This window comes from Drosophila busckii, chromosome 2R, assembly GCF_011750605.1.
Source record: "Drosophila busckii strain San Diego stock center, stock number 13000-0081.31 chromosome 2R, ASM1175060v1, whole genome shotgun sequence".
Taxonomy (NCBI): domain Eukaryota; kingdom Metazoa; phylum Arthropoda; class Insecta; order Diptera; family Drosophilidae; genus Drosophila; species Drosophila busckii.
In genome coordinates, this window is record NC_046605.1 from 10,401,921 (window position 1) to 10,421,876 (window position 19,956).

The window sequence follows — 19,956 nt, forward strand, 5'->3', positions numbered from 1 at the left end:
ACATATCTATAGTTCAAATATGCACGAGACAGCGACAACATCAGCAACAACAATAAAAAAAATGCACCAAGTTAGGCACAGCCGACAATACGAGACTCAAAATATAGGCAGCAAGTAACAAGTTTAATTAGAATAATAAAAAAATAAAAGTTCATATATGTAATAGTTTCTATTTGTTACGTTTTTTCTTAATTTGTAAAGAAATTTTTAGACTAAACTTGACTTGCTTTGATTTATCGAATCGACAACAAAGTTTGTTGTTTCTTATCAAACAGATATGGCTATAGCGTATATATTTTATGCGCTCTGCCACGCCTTCTTTTTACACACATTCTTCATTGCTTTAACTTATAAGTCCCTTTTTGCATTTTGTATTTACTGGGTCTACAAAACTGTTTAAAGGCTCTTACTGCCTGCTTAGCTTAGTGCTAGTTACCTTGCCACAAACTTGGGTGTTTATCCAACATGCGCAGCTTGTTCTTGCCACAAGCTGCAACATGTGTTGACAAGTCTTCACTTAAGCAAAAGTTTCATGCACATATATTTTATTTTTAGACAAGCTTTGTTCTTATTACAGTTTATGATAATAGAATATAAACTGCAGCGCATCTGCAGTTCGTCTATGCGCGTTATGGCTGCTTGTCTATGTATTTTTTGTTCTTTGCTTTAGCATGAGGAAGTGGAGATGGGAGCTTCTATGTAATCAGCATTTGTGGCGCTCGAGGTCATCCGCAAAGTCTTCGGGCGACGTTCTGTTGCATGTTGCGGCAGCGCCAACAACAACAGCAACAATAAGAGGCAACAACAAAAGTTCCGTGTGTCTCTCGTTGACGCCGCTTCATCTTCCTGCCTTGGCCGCTGCCGCTGCTGCGACTGCGACTGCGACTCCGACTGCTGCGTCTGTGCTTAGCCTGGGGCAACATTTTGGGTTGGCTGGAATATTATAATTACAAGCGAAACAGGCCCCAGCGGTGCCGCTGGGCAGTTGGTTGGGGCTTCAGCTGTGCCAACGTTACGTTATGTTGTTGCCCATGACAACCAGCGACGACGATGCTGATACCCAAATGAAGTTGAAGCTGTAGCTGTAGCTGTAGCTGTAATTGCGACTGTAGCTGAGTGAGTGTTGCGCCCCCAAAGGTGGCAAGCACATACATATACATATACATATAGTATGCATGTATATAAGAACACTGACGTTGCTGTGACAGTTCCGCTTCGTTGTCTGTGCCTGTGTGTGTGTGTCTTGACTGCTTGAGCTACTGCAGCTAGTTGGAGTTCTGACTGATGGCCGAGCAAACAAGCCATGAGCCAAAGAGCCAAGAGTATTTTCTCTTTAACGCTAAATTAAGACATACAAATGACTTTACGAACGTAGCAGTGAAACGTAAGCGGCTAAAACAACTTTATTCCAACTGATTTTCGTGTGAAAATTATTGAAATCCATTTCCTAAAGCAACGTAAATGACGCGGCACGGCAACATATACGACTAACATATAATATATATATATATGTGTATATATATATAAATACATATAGCACGCCATTTGGTATTGAAGCTAAGCAGTTTCGTCGTCTTCGTTTAGCTCTAAGCGGACATTGGCGATTATCTTGTCCACGACTGTGAAATAAATGAGCGTCGTAGTCGTACTAAGTAAAGGCCGCAGGCGCATACAGCGCATTGTTGCTTAAAAGAAACACAAATACAGCAACAGCAACAACAACAACAACAGCAACAGCAATATGAGCTATGTATTGTATGCCAAAGATAGCTTTCAATTTATCAGTGTGTGTTTGATTGTTGCTGTGTGTGTGTGTGTGTAACGTCTTCAAGGCAAACTAAATAAGTGCCGAAAAGTTCCCACATTCCATATGTGTGTGTGTGCGTGTGGGTGTATGGGAATGCCTTTAAGGGTCTAAGAGCGCTGCAGCTTAGTTCAAGTTATTAAAATAAGCTGCATAATTATTATTGCAAGCATAGCTCATTAAGTATTAATTATGATTACTAATCAATAACATTTTCCAATCGTTTTTACAAAAACGTAGTCAACAGTGTATAATAATCAACTGCTCAAGCTTACAATTACTTATCATTATTTAATATTGTATTTTTGTGCGTTAACCCACAATCATTTGTTTACAAATATTTTTTATAGCTTGCACTTGGCTAATCTTGCTGCGATAATGGCTTAAAAATATTTCTAGATTAATTTGTAGCGCAGTTTGCTCGCAACTTTTGCTTGGCAATGTCTTTGGCGGAAACCATTTACGATGAGCAGGCGCAGCTGTGGCATGGACCCGAACGAACTGCAGCCTTTGATGCATCCATATCCATAGCTGAGCATATATACAATGCACTCAAAGAGCAGCCCACTCATACCTATCAGGTAAAGCGTGCAACGCATATAGCAACTATATATATAAAAATATATATTTTAGATCAAACATGCTGCTGCTTCTAACCAAGTTGTAAGCAAAGCTCAAACCTTAAGCGCTGCCATACGCTTGGCAACATTCTTAGAAGCTGAAGGCTTAAGCCATCAGCATGTGGTGGGCATCATAGCGCGCAATTCCCCCGAAGTAACTCAATTGATATTCGCTTGTCTATTTAATGCTACGCCCTTTCATGCAGTAAATCCTGCGCAGGATGCGCATGCCATAGCTGCAATCTATGCCATCACCAAGCCTAAATTTATATTTTGCAACGGCAAGGACTACAAGCGCATAGCGCAAGCTACTAAGCAATGGAAGCCTGTGATTATAGCAATTGAAGAGCAAATGCAGAATATTCTAGGCACAGCAGAGGAGAATCAGCATTATAGGTGAGCATAAATATATAGCAAAAGTGTTTAATATTTTCTAAAATTAGCATTTTTAATAATGCTTACGCTTCAATTTATTGCGTTCTGCAAATTTCACTTTAATTAATTTCATTAATATGCATTGCACGTTTTGTAGCAGCACTTAAATTAAAATAATATTATTTTTATATACCATTTTTCAATTTGTGTCTGCTTTGTTGCTTATAAACTAAACAAGCTGCTCAGCTAACTATAAATGAAATAAAAGTTGTGCAGAGTTTCACGCAGTCGTTTATGCACGACTTCTTTGCTACTTTTGCAGACCGCAGCAGCTGGTGGAGGGCGCAGCGCAGATCATGGCCATCATATGCAGCTCGGGCACCACAGGCTTACCCAAAGCAGTTACACTTACCAATGCGCAGCTTTGCCAAGTGGCACCGTAAGTAGGAGCAACATATAAAGCGTATGCGTAATTAAATTTTAATTGTTTAATTGCAGCTATGGCAGCAGCGATGATGTCGTATATACAACAGCTGGCTACGACTGGTTAACGGGCATTAAAACGCTGTTGGCCAATACGCTGTACGGGGCCAGCAGCGTGGTTAGTAGCGCGGCTTTTAGCGTGCCCAGCATACAGCAGCTAATCAGGCAACATAAGGTCAGCATTTGCCACATGTCGCATTGGCAGTTCAATGAGCTATTCACAAGTGCGTTAGTTGATCCTGCGGCACTTGCAAGTCTGCAGCTGATTGTCTATGGCGGTGGCTGGGTGGCGGCCAAGCTGGTGCAGCGTGCGCGCGAGCTGCTGGAGTCGACGCACTTGCTGGGCATCTATGGCACAACGGAAACGGATATTGTAGCTGTGTGTGTGAATGCAACGGAAGACAATTTGGCGGGCATGCTGCTGCCTGGCGTTAGTTTGCGCATTGTAAACGCTGCTGGCGAGAATCTGGGCTTGCATCAAGTGGGTGAAGTGCTGATTAAAACAAATCTAAGCTGGCGCGGCTATTGCAACAATGCGGCAGCTACAGCGCAAACTTTGGATGCGCAGGGCTGGTATCACATGGGTGATCTGGGCTACTTTGATGAGCAGCAGTATTTGTATATTGTGGATCGCAAGAAGGATGTGCTCAAGTTTAAGGGCATGCAGTATACGCCGAATGAGATTGAGCGCGTTATTAGGCAGCTGCCGCAAGTGTTGCATGTGTGTGTGGTGGGCATGCGGCATGAATTGTACGGCGATATGGCGGGTGCTTTGATTGTTAAGCAGCCGCTTAGTGCATTGACTGCGCCACAGGTGGCGCTGCATGTGGCACAAAGCTTGCCGCAGCATAAGCAGCTGCATGCGGGCGTTTTATTCGTGCCACAATTGCCGGTAAATGCCAATGGTAAGCTGCTCAGAGCTGTGGCCAAGCAAATGTTTCAGCAACAGCAGCAGCAGCTGCTGCAAGCGAAGCTTTGACTAAACACACATTTGTTTATACAACATTTTTATTTATATATTTAAATTTCACTGTGACTAAGTAAAGAGTTGCTACAAAGCTCGTTTTTTTTCTTCTCTTTTTTCATTCGACTGTGGCTTAGTTGTTGCTGTTGCTGCTGTGTCTTGCCGCTGGCTACATTTCATATGAAATATGTATTATGAAGCGCAACACTGGCAATGGGAATTTCGCTGCTGGCCATTTATTAGTAAAAATGTTTCGTGTTTGGCGTCTGCGTCTCACAGTCGCGTCGCATTGTTCGTGTTCGTGTTGTGTTTACGTTGTAAGCTGTTGCTGCTGCTGATGCTGCTGCTGCTGCTGCTGCAGCGCTGTTGTGCCTTTTGGCCATGATAATTTAGATGCTGTTGTTGTGATAACAATACACACACACAGACACACATGCTGCACACACACACACTGCGACTGCGACTGCGACTGCGACTGCGAGACGAACAAGTTCGATGTTGTGGGAGTCGCTTCATATTCTTGGCAGTCTTGCGTCTATGCTTCGCTTTTATTTATGGCCAATGTGAAAGTAACCTTGATTTATAGCCCCACTAACCATCACCAGCAAATAAGCTCAAATTATATAAATTGTGCCACATAAATGCTGTCAATGGCCCGCAGGCTCAAAAGGATTAACAAAGCTGAAGGCTTTGACATTCATTTGTCGCTCGCCTCGCCCAAATAAACGCCAAATGAAATGTAAACTCAATTCATTTGCATAGGCGGCAATTTAATGCTAAAGTTTTACTATCTAGATTTGTAGAGCTTTATGAAACAATTAATACGCGCATGCTAATTTACTAATATCGCATAAATACTTTATGCAGTTAATAGTTTATTTAACAGACGAACTGTAGACGGCTGCAACCGACAGCAAGATGCTCTGTATGTTTGCAAGTTAAGCATGGAGTGGAAATTTAAAACTTTGTAAGCTATTTCCTAGCAAAGATTCAATAATTGAAAAATGCGTAGTATATAGACGAGCCTACATAGCAAGCTATATGTCTCTAGGTTCTAATGAATATACGAGTAAAGATTCAACTGCTCAGCCTAATGAAGAATATTTGAACTTCTGCGTTTGCTAATTCAACTAAATTAAAAGACCCCTTTGCACACTTTAAAAGCAACAACGACAACTCTTCTATTCAAATTTATGCGCTTTGTAATAACAGCAATTGCAATTGCAATGGCAACATTTGTTACTGCAAATAGAAAATAGAAAATGTGCTAAAAATATATTTTTCTAACAGCGCGCGTCGCGTGTAAATTTATGCATGAACGCTCGCTCTAATACCATTTAGAATAACAGCAATAATTTATTATTTTTAACACTTTACAATTTGCGCTTATATATTTTTCTGATGGGCGGTGTGAAGAACCGAAAATGTTTTTGTGTGTGTGTGTGTGTGCCTCTTGTTATTCTTGCTGTGGGTTTTAGTTGTTATTTGGCCAAACAACAAAAGTGAAATGTTTGTTTTTCATTCACACACACACGAGCACACGCACACACTCAGCAGTGGTGTGAAATTAAAAAAATGTATTTTACATATAAAGTGCGACTTAAATTTGAATTTTAACAATTAAATCTGACGCTGTATAGCCACTAGTAGAGCAGTTGCTTGCCAATTGCCAACAAATGTTGCAATAGTCGTTTGGAACTCAACTCAGGCTGCTTGGCGTGATGATGAGCACTAATATCAAAAGTGAGTATATAAAATATATAAATGGCATTGGCTAGCAGCAATAGTAAGGTAAGCAAATGATGTTCGGCTGCAAAATTAAAATTAAAAAAATGATTAATAATATTACGCATACGCTAGGTCGTACCGAGTTTGTGCTTCAGTTTCTTAAGCACACTTCGTTTGCGAGGCTTTGGACAGTCGGAGGTCGATGGCAGTTCCTGACAGCACATTGGTGGCGCTACTTCAGCTAAGGACTCAGCTATGGACGTGGTGTCCGAGTCTCTTTTCTTTCTACGTTGCTTTCTATAGTTCTCTAGCTTCTGCCGCTCATGTATAGCTACCGTAGTTTGACTAGCAGCAGGCTCTGTAGCTGTCTGATGCCATTCAACTGCAGATTGCGCTGGCTTTGGAGTTTGCTCTAGTTTTTTGGATAATTCCAGCAAGTTGGTATTGCTGGCTAAGGCGCAACGCTCTTGCAGCGCTGGCAGCTGCAGCTGCGCATGCAAATGACGATCCCTAACATTGCTCACATGCTTGGTGCGTATGTAGCCGTCCACAGTTATCTTAATACCGCTTACATACAAAGCGGAGCTGCTGTAAATGCAGCGACTTAAATAAAAATTTAACATATCATTAATTTAACTTACGCTTCTGTAGTTAAGTTTTTATGACGCTGCAGCTTGTTGCTTGCCACGTCTTTTGGCATTGTTGTATTTTGTATAAATGTTTAATATGTTTGCTTTATTAAGTGTAACGCTTTTGTTTGTTAGCACAGCCTGCTTAGCTCGTTAACAGTCTTATGTAAATAACAGACAGCAGCTTAAAATGTTAGCAGCGCTCCTCGGCGTGCGCAGGCGCAAATCCGCAGGCCATTTACGCTACACAGCTTGCTACGCCTGTCTGCTTATGCGAGATCTCGTCCCTGTCACGTCCTTGTCGTTCGCTGTCTCGCTCATCAAAGCGGTAAGCGCCGTCAGCAACATTAGCAAACTGAAGCGTACGCAGCAGCAGCAGCAGCAGCAGCAACGCTTTGGCCTACGGTGAAATTTTTTCACGCAGCGACGCGTTTTTCACTGTACAGTCAACGCTCAACGCAGCTCCTTCAAGCCCTGCAGCTGGGGGCCAAGCAACAGTAGCAGCAGCAGCCATAGTACATAAGCCTTTGTACGTATACATTTAGTATATACTGTAGGTTTGTTTGTATGCAGCTGGCGGCTATTTTATTGGGGCGCAACTAAATGCATTTGTTGTTGCTAACATTCTTTTTACTGCTGCTGTTGCTGCTGCTGTTGCTTTGTCATAGCTTGCAGCTATTTGAGGCAGCAATGTGCTTGCCACAGGGCAGCTACAGCAGCTGACTGACTTCGACTTTGACTTTGAGTTGCGTGCACTTTAATTATTTTTAAAGCCATAAAAACAGCGCGCAATTAATTTAACTGCTAAATGTTAAGTCAACTCCAACTCCGCGCTCGATTCGATTCGCAAGGCTCAAGCAAACAATTTGATTTTGTTGTGCAACTGACAGTTGCATAATTTCTGCATGAATGCCACTTTCGAATTCAGTGCACACACATACACAGATTTGCATTTATGTATGTGTGTGTGTGTGTTTGTGTCTGACTGTTAATTAAATTGTGTCTAAACGCTGCTGCTTCATAATTTTGAACAGCGTTTGTTCTGCAATTGCTCAATGAAGCGCTTAATTGCATGGAGCACAACAAATTGATTGTACTTTTATTTTTAAAAATATATATTTGTGTTTGGTTTGGGTCTCTGTGCTGCTGCTGCTGCTTTGACATGCAACTTAACTCAAACTACCAAAACAAATGCAAATGTTCAAAGACTGCAGAGAATTCATTGTTATTTTTTCAATCAGTGAAATGGAAATGAACATTTTGCATATGCACAAAATATATTAATTCAAACGAATTTTAATAAATGCATATGTTGACTTTGGATGCAAATAGAACTGAAATGAACTTAAGAGATCGCAAAAGCCAAACATAAAATCTTTTTAAAAAGCAAATTTTTATTGACATTTTTTGAAGTTAAACTTCATGCTTGTTTTAAAACATTTTGATAGACTTTGTTCGAATTTAATGTAAATGAGTTTTAAGTTTACAAAATTAAATATATATATGCATTAAGCTTTACTTAATTTAATTATATATATAATCAAAGTTAGCTAAATACATATTTCAAATTATTTTACTCACTTCTTAACAAACTCGCTGCATTGCGCGCGTTATCTTGAGGCAGCTTTAACTTCTGCTGCAGCATTTTGTGGCGCTGTGTGAGTGGGAAAAGAAACGGCGCACGGAAATGCCGGCATAGCTTCCGTTTGCTTTAGCATTGAGGCAGCAGCAGCAGAAGAAGAAGCAGAACTATGCTGCCAGCAGCCAGCAGCAGCCAAACTGCCTGCATAGCTTTTGCTAACAGACGGGAAATTAAACGTTGCGGCTGTCGTTAGCGTGGTGCGGTGTGCGCGCGATTTGGTGTGTGTGTGTGTGTGTGTGTCTATGGGGCGTATGTGCAATATTATTGGCACAGAGCGCAACAATAATGCAACAATGCAGCCATACGACATGTTGTTGTCATGCTGTCTGCTTGGCATTTCATGCTGCGTTGCAATTATGTAGCCAGGCCCAGCCCTGATAACACACACACACACAGAGACGCACACAATCATGCATAAATATATATTTGTATATGCATATAGACAATGCCAACTGTCTGCTGTAGGCTGCAGAGCTGTAGCTGGAGCTGGGAGTTGGTCATTAAGCGTCGTTTTATTACCATTGCGGCTCGAGTTTGCTTGCACTAAGTGCCTGACGAGTTATCTTCAAGCCACTAAATTTGCCAGCTGATAAACGCGGCTAAAAGCGTAGCTTGCCAAAAACTAGCAGCAGCAGCAATAACAACAGCAGCAGCAGCAGCAGCAGCAGCAGCAACTATTGCTGGGTGTCTAGTTGAAAGAAATTTTAATTAAATGTCGCCGCAAACGATGCGGTAATTTGAGCCAAGCGTCTATCGAATGCTGCAAATACAACCAGCAGTCGAGCAGCAACAAAAACAATGACATTAACAACAGCAACAGCAGCAACAACAACAGCAGCAGCAGCAGTAGGTAAGCATTATTTTAGCATTCAATATGAAAATGATTTTAGCTGCCGGCTAGCGGCTCAATTTATCACAAAATGTTCGTCCAGCGTTGCCGTTGCCATTGCCGTTGCATGCCCCCAGTGAGTGCCACAGATTGTAGCTGGAAACATGTCATAAGTTTTGAATTGCACTTAATAACAATTTTGTATATGGCATTGCATTTCATATGTCAGCTGCATTTTTAGGCGCCTTGCAGGCAACTTAGCCAAGGCTATAAATGCGCCGCATGTTTGTTGGCTAATTTATTGGCCATAAACTGGCAAAAGCCGCTTACACACACACACCACTACATTGTGTGCTATTTAATAAGCAACATTTTTGTGTAAACAGCCAAAGCATAAAATCCTTTTTAGGTTGCGTTGCTGTTGCTTTTTTTTTTTTTTAGCGCACAATCAGCGCGCGCTGGCAGCGCTGGAGGTCATGGAAAAATAAGGTATATAAAAAATACGCCTGTTTTGTGTGCGCCCTGGCATGGACTGGCCTGGCGGTTATGTGGCAGACATTACTGTAACCCACACGGCAAGTTCAAAAATTCATCATTGTTGGCGTTGCTGCATTGTTGGCCTGTGCCACAGCAGCAACAGCAACAGCAACAACAAACCAGTCGCAAAACGAAACTGACTGATGCCCGGCAGCTACTTTTGGGATGAAATATTATAATTACAAGCGAATAGCCCGCAGCCAAGGAGGAGCAGGAGACAAGCAGCAGCCACCGCAGCAACAGCAACAACAACAGCCGCAGCAGCAGCAGCAACCAAATCAAACCAAACTGAGACTCAGACTCGAAGTCAGACTCAACTGGAGTCGATGCTAGCATATCCTGCGGCTAGCTTGCAACATGTTCGTGAGCAGAGAGCGAGAGAGCAGAGAGTAGAGCGCAGAGAGCCGCGCGCGCGTTTGTGTTGTGTTTATGTGCGTTTGTTGGCCTCGGAGAGCTGCCGGCATTTGTGATAATTTAGATGCGTTTGCAGTGATAAGGCTTGAAACTGGTTTGATGTTGGCACAGCATGTTTGAAACCAAAATACGCAGAACTTGGCCAAAAGCAAGCAGGCAAGGTTAACCCAGCGCCAGTCAAAGTGTGGGCGATTGGTTGGCTCGCTCTCGCTCTCTCTCTCTCGCTCTTTGCCTAACACTAATTGCAATTTTATAGCTGGCGGCTATTTATTAAGTTTTTGTTTAATTTATAAAGCGAGTATTTATATTATTATTATTATTATTGTACTATGCTGATGATGATGCTTATTTGTGCATATGTCTGTGTTTGCTTTGCCACTCATTTTCGATTTCAATTTGCCAGCGCGTCAAGCACAAAAGAACACATTAAAAGCAACAACAGTTATATCAACAACAACAGCAACAGCAACAACAACAGCAAATGCTTCGTCGCTTTCCTTATTTTACATAGCTGTCAGTTTTATTGAAAATTAGCCTGCAGTTAATTTTGTATACCATTAAATTTATACATGCCACAGCAGCAGCCCCCCAGCACCCGCTCCCACACTCGCTTAGCTTGTTGTGTGTGTGTGTGTGTGTGTGTATTGGTTGTCTGGCGATCCCAAAAGTAATGCATGCAGATTATAACTTAAATATGAAATGTCACGCATTGACAGGCAGTTTTGAAAAGTGTGCAACAACAACAGCAACAACAACGACAAGAGGGACATTAATACTACACCAACAAGTTTTACACCTTTGGGGCAAATTGCGCCGCTGCCACTCCATTTATGAGCCAGCCTCAGTCGTTTGCTGAAAGTTGAAGCCACACAGCAACAACAGCAACACCACCACCAGCATCATCATTATCATCATCTGTAGCTCTGGCTGAGAGACTAACCACAAAAGGCGGCCACAAAATCAAAATAAAAATACCAAAACAATAAACTAAAAGCAGCTGCAGCAAGTCGACAAATAAATGCGCTTTAAATTAAGCATACAATTAATATTAAAACAGAGCATAATTAACATTTAATAAATAACAAAAATGCATTAATAATATTTTAATTACATAGTGCTGCATATTTTATTGTTTAAAGAGTTTAACTTACATATAATAAAAATAAACTAAAAGCAGCTACAGCAACATTATGCGCCTTAAATAAAAGTATAAATTTATTATAAATTCGAAACAGATATGCGCTAATTTCTTAACAAGTTTTGTATAGTATAGTTGTTTATTTTATTTATAATATAATTTAATATTTAATATTATTATTATTATTATTATTTTGCATCAAAAATTGACATTAACATAATTAAAATTATAATGCTTTACATTTATATCATTTTTGTAGAGTATCTGCAGTTTGCCATACCCATAATTGCTTGAAGTATTTGCTTTGAGGCGTAAAATCTGCGCTCTGGGTCGTGGTTATTCGGGCTAAAAATGATAAGGGTCACTCTTGGACTGTAAACAGGCAGTTAAGGTGAACACACACACACGCACACATACTAACAAATGTTTGTGCATATGTAAAGCTAGTTAAAGAAGCGCTTAAATTGCGTTTGCAATGTTTATAGTTTGGCATAGTCTGCATAAGTGCAGAGCTCTTTGAATAGTTCGTGCCGCATTGGAAAGTTGTAGGGGCATTGATACTCCTTGGGCTTGGAGCGCAATAGGAAGGTGCCGTTGCTCGCATGGGAAAAGGGAAAGTAGAAGCAGATCAAGCTGTGGCCATCTTCGAAGCTGGCAGTGGATTAGATATAAACAAACTTAAAGTGCAGTTTTGGCTTACAGCGCATAGGAGCAGCCCAGTTGGTAACTGCTCGGATTAATCATGCGGACAAAAGCATTATGGCCCGTTAGATTATAGTATTGCTCATCTTCGTAGTTTATGAGTGGCGGCTCCTCCATTTTGCTGTGCTCATGATACCAACTGCCAATTGCCAATTCTATATAATTCCAGGCATATATGTTGGTCAGAAAGTGACTGTTGCAAGCCGTTTCGTTAAGGCTTATTTCAAGTTTTGGGTCTTCCTCAGCGAGTACTACGTCCTTCGAGGGCATTCCGCTTTCGCAAATGCACTTATCTGGCACTTTACGCTTACACTGTCTGTGCTGGCGATTGGCCATCTCGGCCAGATCGTCCTCCCAGTGCATGGAGAAGACGTCGCATAGTTTCAGCTTGACCGCCAGCCGATTGCGCAGGCCATTGTGACCCAATTTAATAAAATCGCGCAGCTTTTCGTGCTCAGCATTGCGTAGATCCTTGTGCTCCAGCATTTCGGGACAATTCTCTGGCGTTCCATGGCCATTCACACTGTCAATTTGGGGTATCAATCTAAATCGACGTGGTTCATCTACTTTCAGTGCTTGCTGCCAATCGAGCAGCAGCAGCAGTTGCCAGACTATTGAAATTAATATGTTGTGTTTCATTTTGTTGTTGAGTTTCTGGACTTAAAGCAGCGCTTAGATAAATTTGTTTAAATAATAAATTGATATTTACCATATGCTTACCGATCTTGACTTAGCAATAGCACTAACATTATATATTTATAAATATACGCTAAGCAAACAAGCTCATTTTCTAAGATCATAAATAAATTTACTTATACAGTAGCTAAATTTGATTTGATTTGACTTAAAACAATAAGTTATAGTGTTATAATAATTAAGATTTTATTTGTAGCGAAGACTGTGGCTTGCATATATCTCATAACTTTCATTTAAAGTGTAGCATTTATTATATACATGTCGTATACTTAATAATTGGAATATAATTGCCATTGCTGCTTTCTTGCTTGCTTTTAAGCAATTGAAAAGCAAAATCCAAGTCTAAAATCTATATAGCTTGATGGTAAAACATATATAATTATATAAACAGCTACACTTTGCTCAGAGTTAAAAAAAGCTGTTGCTGGCTTTCTCAGCTGTCAGCGAATTGCAGCAATGTGTGTAGGTGTGTATGTGTGTAACACATGTTTGCAAATTGCTTTACTAACTGAATGACTGACTGAGTCAGACTACTGCGCAGCAAGTCGACTACTGTATAAAGAGCAACAGCAACGACGACAGTTTGGCAGTTACTGTTGCTGTTGGCTGCTGTTTGGTTTGTGTCTGCCAAAGTGTTAAATGCGTGTATGTCAATGTATGTATGTGTGTGTGGCCATATAACTGCATTAATGTGAACTTATGTTGCTGTTGTTGCTGGCATAACATTACAGGCAACTTCATGCACATATCATTTACTATATATTGCTGCCTTGTTGTTGCTGCTTGTCAGTTGCCGCTTAACGCAACAATTAAACAAACAGCCGCGTGCAACATAAACACACACACACACACACGTATATATGTGCAGGTGAAAATACAGCGTGTAAGTTTATCACCATATGGCCAAATATGGCGGCACTATGGACAGCATGGCCTATTAAGTGATTTTAACACTTTGCGCATGAAAATTGCAAAAAGGCAACGCCTTTGATAATTATCCCTTAATTGTTTAATGAGCGGCACTTGAGCTTAACGAACGAGCGCATACTACGAGTCGCCGACGCTTAATTAATGTCAATTTAATTACAGCACACACACATACACACACACACACATACATATGCATGTTGTCAACTTGTAAGCAATTTTATTCATTTAATCGCGTTGCATGAATTATGTGCAGAGACTTAAATGCAGCCTGTCTACCAAGGACTTTAAATTTTATGCTGCTGGTCGCCAAGGATGTTGCAAATTATAATATGAGCAGCAGATTTAATAAAATTAAAAAAAGCACCAAGTTCATTTTGAATGTAAGAATGCAATTTGAATTCAATTAAATAAAAGAAAGCGTTAAACTAACTAAACAAGGTGTATTAAGCTAGACAAGAAATTAATTTTTAAAATGATTAAGTCAAGCTACTGCTCAACAGTTAACTCATATTAACCAAATACACACATCAGCAATCAGTCAGCGCGCAGAGTTTGAAAGTTGCAAGTGATGCGTAGTCATCAGTTTCATTTGTCTTGAGCAGACTTGGAGCATAACTGACAATGTCTATGACTCTATTAGGCAAGTCTATAAGTTATTTGGTTGCCTTGTCTGATTAATGTTCAGCTGCAAGTCAAGTGGAGTGCGGTGTAGGCTGAATTTTTGGTTTGGGGTGTTTGCTTGTCAGTGGCAGCGACTTTAAACCCTTTTCTCTTGGTCAACGAGCCCAGCGGCAACAGTTGCTGTGGCTGTTTCTGTTGCTGTTGTTGATGTTGCTGTCGTGTCAGTTGGCAGCGAATCTAAGCTGTTGCCAGAGCGATGTTACCTTGCCAAGCAATTCAATTATTTGTAGCACCAAAGTCGCCCCACATCTGAGACATAGACAAAGTAGCATATAAAGCATAAATGTCTAGGCGAGTACATAACATAACGTTGTGTGTGTGTATATATATAATTTATATATATAAAATAGTGAATGTAATTTTATTCACATGTATGGCCGGCGGCGCAACCGTTTTGCCCGCTGGCCACAAATTGCACAGCGCTCAGCTCAGCAACCCCGGAACAAGCTCTAGCTTGGGCGCAGCTCTACGCTTGCCACAATCATCATACCAAGCCGAAAACCAGCTGGCTGTATGTGTGTGTGTTATATACATATACACACACATACATATTATATGCCAAAGCAGCAGCAGCAGCAATCGGGGTTAGCGGTAGGGCAGAGCAGAGAGTTGAAATCCATCATTGGCGCATGGCCAGCGGCAACATTTGGGTTGAAATATTATAATTACAAGCGAATGCCCTCGGGGCAAGGTGAGGTGAGCTGCGCTGCGGCAGCGGCAGCGACAGCAGCAGCAGCAGCAGCAGCATTGCGAGCGTTGCCATCGCGTGTCTGTTTGTCTGTCTGTCTGCCCGCCTGCCTGTCCGTATCTCAATCTAACAGAGCTAAAAACACACCAAAGCAACGGATATGGATACTTAGTTGTTGTTGCTGTTGCTGCTGCTGTCGCAACAACAAACTTATGCCCGCAAGGATTTAGTATTGCCAGCATGTTTGCTTGCAACATGTTGCAAGTAGGCAAAACAATGCAATGCACAATTGTCCTGTGTGTTTGTGTGTTTGTTTTGGTTTTTGTTTTGTTGCTGCACTTGCGTAAGTTTCAAAATAAAATTGTGTAAAACAAATTAATTACTATTGAAATAAAAATAATAATAATTGCATTAAAAATTGTTGTAAAATTATAAAATTATATAATAATATAATATAATATAAATTATATAAGGTTTTAAATCAAGTACATTAATTAACAAAAAAGTAATTTATATCAAACTTCTGAACTTATACTGCGCTGGAATTTTCTTTTAGAATTATTGTAGCTGTTGTCTGCCACTAACTTGTTGCACTTGTGCTGCCAAAGACAACAGCAACAAAGCAAACAAATCTACTTGTTGTTGCAGCTGTGCCCAAAAATTTCGATACTAACTTTTTGTTTTGTAGTCACACATGCAAATTAGAGGCACAGCTGCCTCCAAAAATTACAGTCTGCGCTAATGCATAATTTAAAAATAACAAAAAAGTGCACACTGGGCTGTATAATTATGAATCACAGCTCGTATGCAAGTAATTGTCCCCAAAAAACAAAAGTGCAATGTGGCAAGTCCAGCACTGGCTGCGGCTGTGGCAGCTGCCAGGTGACAAGTTCTACGCCGTACCCTCATTATATGCGGATGCCAAATGCAGCCCTGAAGCTACTTAAGTTTAACTTATTTTTAACTTACACACACACACACACGTAGCATTGCCACATATATTAAAGTATTTTAGCTGTTGCTGCTGCTGCTGCTGCTGCTGTTGCTGTTGCCTGCAGCAATTCTTAGTTGCATGTTCGACGCAATCCTTTTCCGTTGCTGCAAATAAAGAAACTGGTCTCATTCATAACTTGCGGCAATTTTTTTTTGGCATTGCGCATTATATTTCTGCTGATGCTCTTACGCTCTAGCATATCAACTGTCAGCTCCTCTTTTTTTATTTTTACGCTGTCGAGCTTCAAACGCCAGCGGGCTAGTTTGTAAATCATTAAAAATTATGCACACACACACACATAAGATAAAGATATGTGAGTATTGAAGTCTGTATTTTGTACATAAAGTTTGAGTCAGCAATGACAATGAAAACTGGTTGCAGCTTTTTGCAGTTTAATGGCAAATGTCACGCACGTCAGGCAGCTGTGAAAATCAAGGCTAAGAATCTGCAAGCAGCGAAACTTTCTTAACGCCGAGCGTGGCAAATGTACATTAAATAATAAACTATTATTTACTCTAGCCAATGATAGGGCCAGCTACAAAAGCTAAATATATATTTCGCTAGAAATCAGGAAGTTCAAAGTCATAATAGAATTTGTTTGTTAAAAAAGTTTTAATTATACAATTTATTAAATAGTCCTTGTTAGCCAATTTGTTGTTACAAGTTAAATACACCTTACTAAGCTATTAATACATTAAATTGGAAACGTTAAATAAAATTATGAGCAAGCGCTGCCTTATTTCTTCTTTAGCGTAATTGCTTCAAGCAAATCATCAAGCTGAGCTTTAACAATAATTAATTAATAATTACGCAGATATATTTCTAAGCCTATAATTGTTTATAAAAGCTTTTCTTTATATAATAATAATAATGAATAGCAAATTTAAAGCGTTTTCCTTGCCGCAATGGCCAAGTTAAACGAATCTTTTTCAATTGTTGTGATAAATTGTTGATTAACTATTTATTATTAGTATGACTGCCACATTATACAAATCAGTTTGTCATATGTATATGTTATGAATTATGAAATGCAGCTCTCTAAGTTTCTTTTATTGAGAAGCCATAACGTGGCCATTAAGCTATCAAGCATGGTTGACCAACAGTTTAAGATCGCAGACGACTAAATCGAATAAATTGATTTGTTTTTGTTACGCTTAAACAAGGAAGTAGCAGCTTCAATTAGTTAAGCTACTGCTAGCAGAGCTTCTAAGCTGGCATTTTAAGATAAAGCTAAAGAAAAAACTAATCCATATCTGCTTAAAGTATATAAAGCTATTTTGTTGGGTGATCTGTTGTTAATAATTCAATTAGCTTCATTTGCTGTCGTTTGAATTGAATGCAACTTTTTCTTGTTCTTGCAGTATTTGACATTTATCGAATATTAAATTATATAATTTCATGCCTCAACTCGCATGAAATAAGCGCAGCTTCCACTATTGTTTACAAACTTGCTAATTTGTTAGGCTTGACCTACTATAACTAGTTGCTTTAGCTCATCGATAATACAAACTGCTTATGTCCTAACTATTGAACTGATAATGCTTCCTGGTTATCAATGCAAGCAAAGACAAAGGCAACTTGCTATAATAATAGTTATGCAATGTAATGAATTTCGTCTAATACTTTTTGCAGCTTAGCAAATTGCATTGTTATCGAACTGAACAATTCGTTAAGGTCTATAGCTGCTATAAATACAAGCTTAAGAATCCAATCGTCGCTAGTTGATCTTTACAATAATAACATGAAGTTTGTATGCCAATGGCTTGGCCTAGCTCTGGTACTGGTAGCGCTTACATGGGAAGTTGAAGCGCGTCCTTGCTGGTTTGCGACAGTAAGGACAACAACTAGATATCCCATTTCATTAGATTGTGAAGGTGCTGATGATTGTGGCTGGAAAAGAAAGAAGAGGGGCAAGAAGCGTCGCAATCTAGTTGACGGCACCGACACCGCCATCGGAACTGGCACTGGCGCCAAAATTAAAATAACTTTGGAAGTTAAATGAAATAAATTGAATGCCTAATTGTTGCAATGCATTTGTTTATATTTTGACAGACTTTGTTGAGTAAAGACGTGATTAAGAAAGTAGTAATAGTAAGCTTGGCATTGTTAAGATTCAAGCTGAGTAACTAGTTAAATTGAACAACTAAAATATTAAGTTTCTATAGCTTGCAGTAGCTCTGGGGCTGGCGCCGCTTTTGTGGCCATTTGAGTCTTGTAATCTGTTAACAAGGCTGACAACGTCTAGATAACCAATTTCATGAGAATGTAATGCTATTGATGATTATGGCTGGAAGAAGAAGCGGCTGATTGACAAGAACGATACTAACGATACTATAAATATATAAATTTATGCAATGAACTAATTGTTGCATTGGCATTGTTACTTTGCAGTGCATGTCAAACTGTTTATATATAGTATAGCATATGTTTATTTGCTTGACGCTGTTGATTTTATTTGCCACTGCATTCGGTCGTGCGTTACAAATTAAACGCAAATTTTTGCAGTTTGCGTTTGGTAGCGCAAAAATGGCATCATTAAGTAAAAAGCCGCAGGGCGAGCATTGTAAATTTTATGAGCCTTTTTTTTTCAGTGCTGATGTGTCGTTAATATTACAAAAATATTAAAAAATAAATATGTATACAGTGAACCAAAGTGTGTGTGCGTGTGTATAAATAATAATAATGATGCGTAAAAAATTGCGCAATATGCAGGCCACACAAGCAACTCAGCCATTTGCTGTTTGCTTTAGCATATATGCTTAACCGTTATATTTATGCATATGTATTGATTAACAAATGCACAAGCGCATATATAAAAATTAAGTATAATGCTCAATGCACAATTTTTAAATGCTGCACACTTTAATAATTATGAAAGACGACACTGACTTGCGTAGACGCGCACTTTACATGCAAAATATGAAATACAACCCCCCCGGAACCCCCTCCCCATCCAGCAATACGCTCTGGCCTGTAGCTTGGCAAACAATAAAGCATAAAGCGCGGCGCGCCCATTTTGTCGAATTATTTTGTTGCCAGTTGCTGGCGGCTAACTGCAGCAAATTGGCTTGAAATATTGGTATTGCCATATGTATGAGCTGCTGAGTCGAGTGTGTGCCCACTGTATATGCCAGAGCTTGTGATTAAAAAAATATTAAAAAAGAAATGCGCACACACACATGCACACGAAATATTAATAAAGCGGCATCAAATTGAAAGCGTGCATGGCCCAAAAAATTATTATTTTTTTTTTAAGCGCTGCCAGCAAAGATACGCTGTAAGCCAAGTTACTACATATGTGAGGATTTATTTTGAAAAGAACTTTTGGTTATTACATTTTTAGAGGATATAACAATAAATGCACACACGCACACACACACACACTCACACTAAGTGAAATGAGCGATAAAATTGCAACAATTTCCAGCCAGCCGCCCACTTTGCAACGCCCATAGCAACGCTTTTCATAGCGCTGATAAAAATGTATGAATGAAAAATTGAAATGTCACTGGGCACTGTGTGTTGAGCAATCATTGAAATCGCTCACACACACATATGTGTGTGTGTGTGTGTGTGCAACTTGCAACACAATGGCCACTTGCATGCAAATAGCGCAATAATATGAAGTATGTACAAAATTAATTTCGCCAGCGGCCTTTTAACAATTGCCAATGAAAAATGATGTGACATAAATGTTGACTGTGTGGCAAGGGGTAGGTGGGGTGGGGCTGCTGCTGTGGGTGGGTGGAGTGGGGCGGTGTAGGCAAAAAGTTGGCACTCATTTTAATTACAGCTGCCTAACTGCAGGCGCTCGCTCTCTCACTCTCCCGCTCTCTCTCTCTCTTTGCTTATCGCGCTCTCGTTCTCTTGCTATTTTGAAATTTATCCTGCGGCATATTTATCACAAGTTTTTCTTTGCTTAGCCGCCGGGCAGCAGCTACGAAATATTTCAGCTGCCCGGAACGTTGTCGTCGTCGTCGTCGTCGTCATCGTCTGGAACTGGAACTGCTGCGCCTGCGGCATTGTTGCTAGCAATGTTGCCGCTGTCGACGTCGCTGCTGCCGACGCTGCTGCTTCTTTTGGCAGAGCCTCAAAGTCGCTG

The 19,956-nt window shown here is 40.1% G+C and overlaps 3 protein-coding genes across 5 annotated transcripts; 1 reads left to right on the forward strand and 2 right to left on the reverse strand.

The window, feature by feature from the left end:
* The first annotated feature begins 2,235 nt into the window (after nucleotides 1–2,235).
* Nucleotides 2,236–4,280, forward strand: LOC108595579 (4-coumarate--CoA ligase 1). 2 transcript variants are annotated; one of them, XM_017980841.1, is made up of 4 exons: nucleotides 2,236–2,385; nucleotides 2,438–2,820; nucleotides 3,068–3,238; nucleotides 3,298–4,280. In XM_017980841.1, the coding sequence occupies exons 1-4, from the start codon at nucleotides 2,245–2,247 to the stop codon at nucleotides 4,259–4,261; spliced, it is 1,659 nt and encodes a 552-aa protein (XP_017836330.1). In that variant the 5' UTR covers nucleotides 2,236–2,244; the 3' UTR covers nucleotides 4,262–4,280. The 2 variants fall into 2 exon arrangements, with proteins under 2 accessions (XP_017836330.1, XP_017836331.1); XM_017980842.1 differs by having other exon boundaries at nucleotides 3,122–3,238.
* A 1,302-nt stretch (nucleotides 4,281–5,582) lies between these two features.
* Nucleotides 5,583–6,713, reverse strand: LOC108595774. Of its 2 annotated transcripts, none has more exons than XM_017981066.2 (3): nucleotides 6,616–6,713; nucleotides 6,114–6,559; nucleotides 5,583–6,056 (listed from the first exon to the last, which is right to left on the reverse strand). In XM_017981066.2, the coding sequence occupies exons 1-3, from the start codon at nucleotides 6,672–6,674 to the stop codon at nucleotides 5,890–5,892; spliced, it is 672 nt and encodes a 223-aa protein (XP_017836555.1). In that variant the 5' UTR covers nucleotides 6,675–6,713; the 3' UTR covers nucleotides 5,583–5,889. The 2 variants fall into 2 exon arrangements, with proteins under 2 accessions (XP_017836555.1, XP_017836554.1); XM_017981065.2 differs by having other exon boundaries at nucleotides 6,114–6,562.
* Nucleotides 6,714–11,365: 4,652 nt separating this feature from the next.
* Nucleotides 11,366–12,664, reverse strand: LOC108595655. The gene is made up of 3 exons (XM_017980930.2): nucleotides 12,575–12,664; nucleotides 11,864–12,524; nucleotides 11,366–11,814 (listed from the first exon to the last, which is right to left on the reverse strand). The coding sequence occupies exons 2-3, from the start codon at nucleotides 12,502–12,504 to the stop codon at nucleotides 11,643–11,645; spliced, it is 813 nt and encodes a 270-aa protein (XP_017836419.1). The 5' UTR covers nucleotides 12,505–12,524; nucleotides 12,575–12,664; the 3' UTR covers nucleotides 11,366–11,642.
* Between the last annotated feature and the right edge of the window lie 7,292 nt (nucleotides 12,665–19,956).

Bases quoted from the DNA above. Each gene is read 5' to 3' on its own strand.
- LOC108595579 (XM_017980841.1), top strand. From the start codon at position 2,245: ATGTCTTTGGCGGAAACCATTTACGATGAGCAGGCGCAGCTGTGGCAT. The intron at 2,386-2,437 runs GTAAAGCGTGCA...TATATATTTTAG, and splicing joins AGCCCACTCATACCTATCAG to ATCAAACATGCTGCTGCTTC. The intron at 2,821-3,067 runs GTGAGCATAAAT...ATGAAATAAAAG, and splicing joins GAGGAGAATCAGCATTATAG to TTGTGCAGAGTTTCACGCAG.
- LOC108595774 (XM_017981065.2), bottom strand. From the start codon at position 6,674: ATGCCAAAAGACGTGGCAAGCAACAAGCTGCAGCGTCATAAAAACTTA. The intron at 6,563-6,615 runs GTAAGTTAAATT...CTGCATTTACAG, and splicing joins AAAAACTTAACTACAGAAGC to CAGCTCCGCTTTGTATGTAA. The intron at 6,057-6,113 runs GTACGACCTAGC...TTAATTTTGCAG, and splicing joins GAAACTGAAGCACAAACTCG to CCGAACATCATTTGCTTACC.
- LOC108595655 (XM_017980930.2), bottom strand. From the start codon at position 12,504: ATGAAACACAACATATTAATTTCAATAGTCTGGCAACTGCTGCTGCTG. The intron at 11,815-11,863 runs GTAAGCCAAAAC...ATCCACTGCCAG, and splicing joins CTGGGCTGCTCCTATGCGCT to CTTCGAAGATGGCCACAGCT.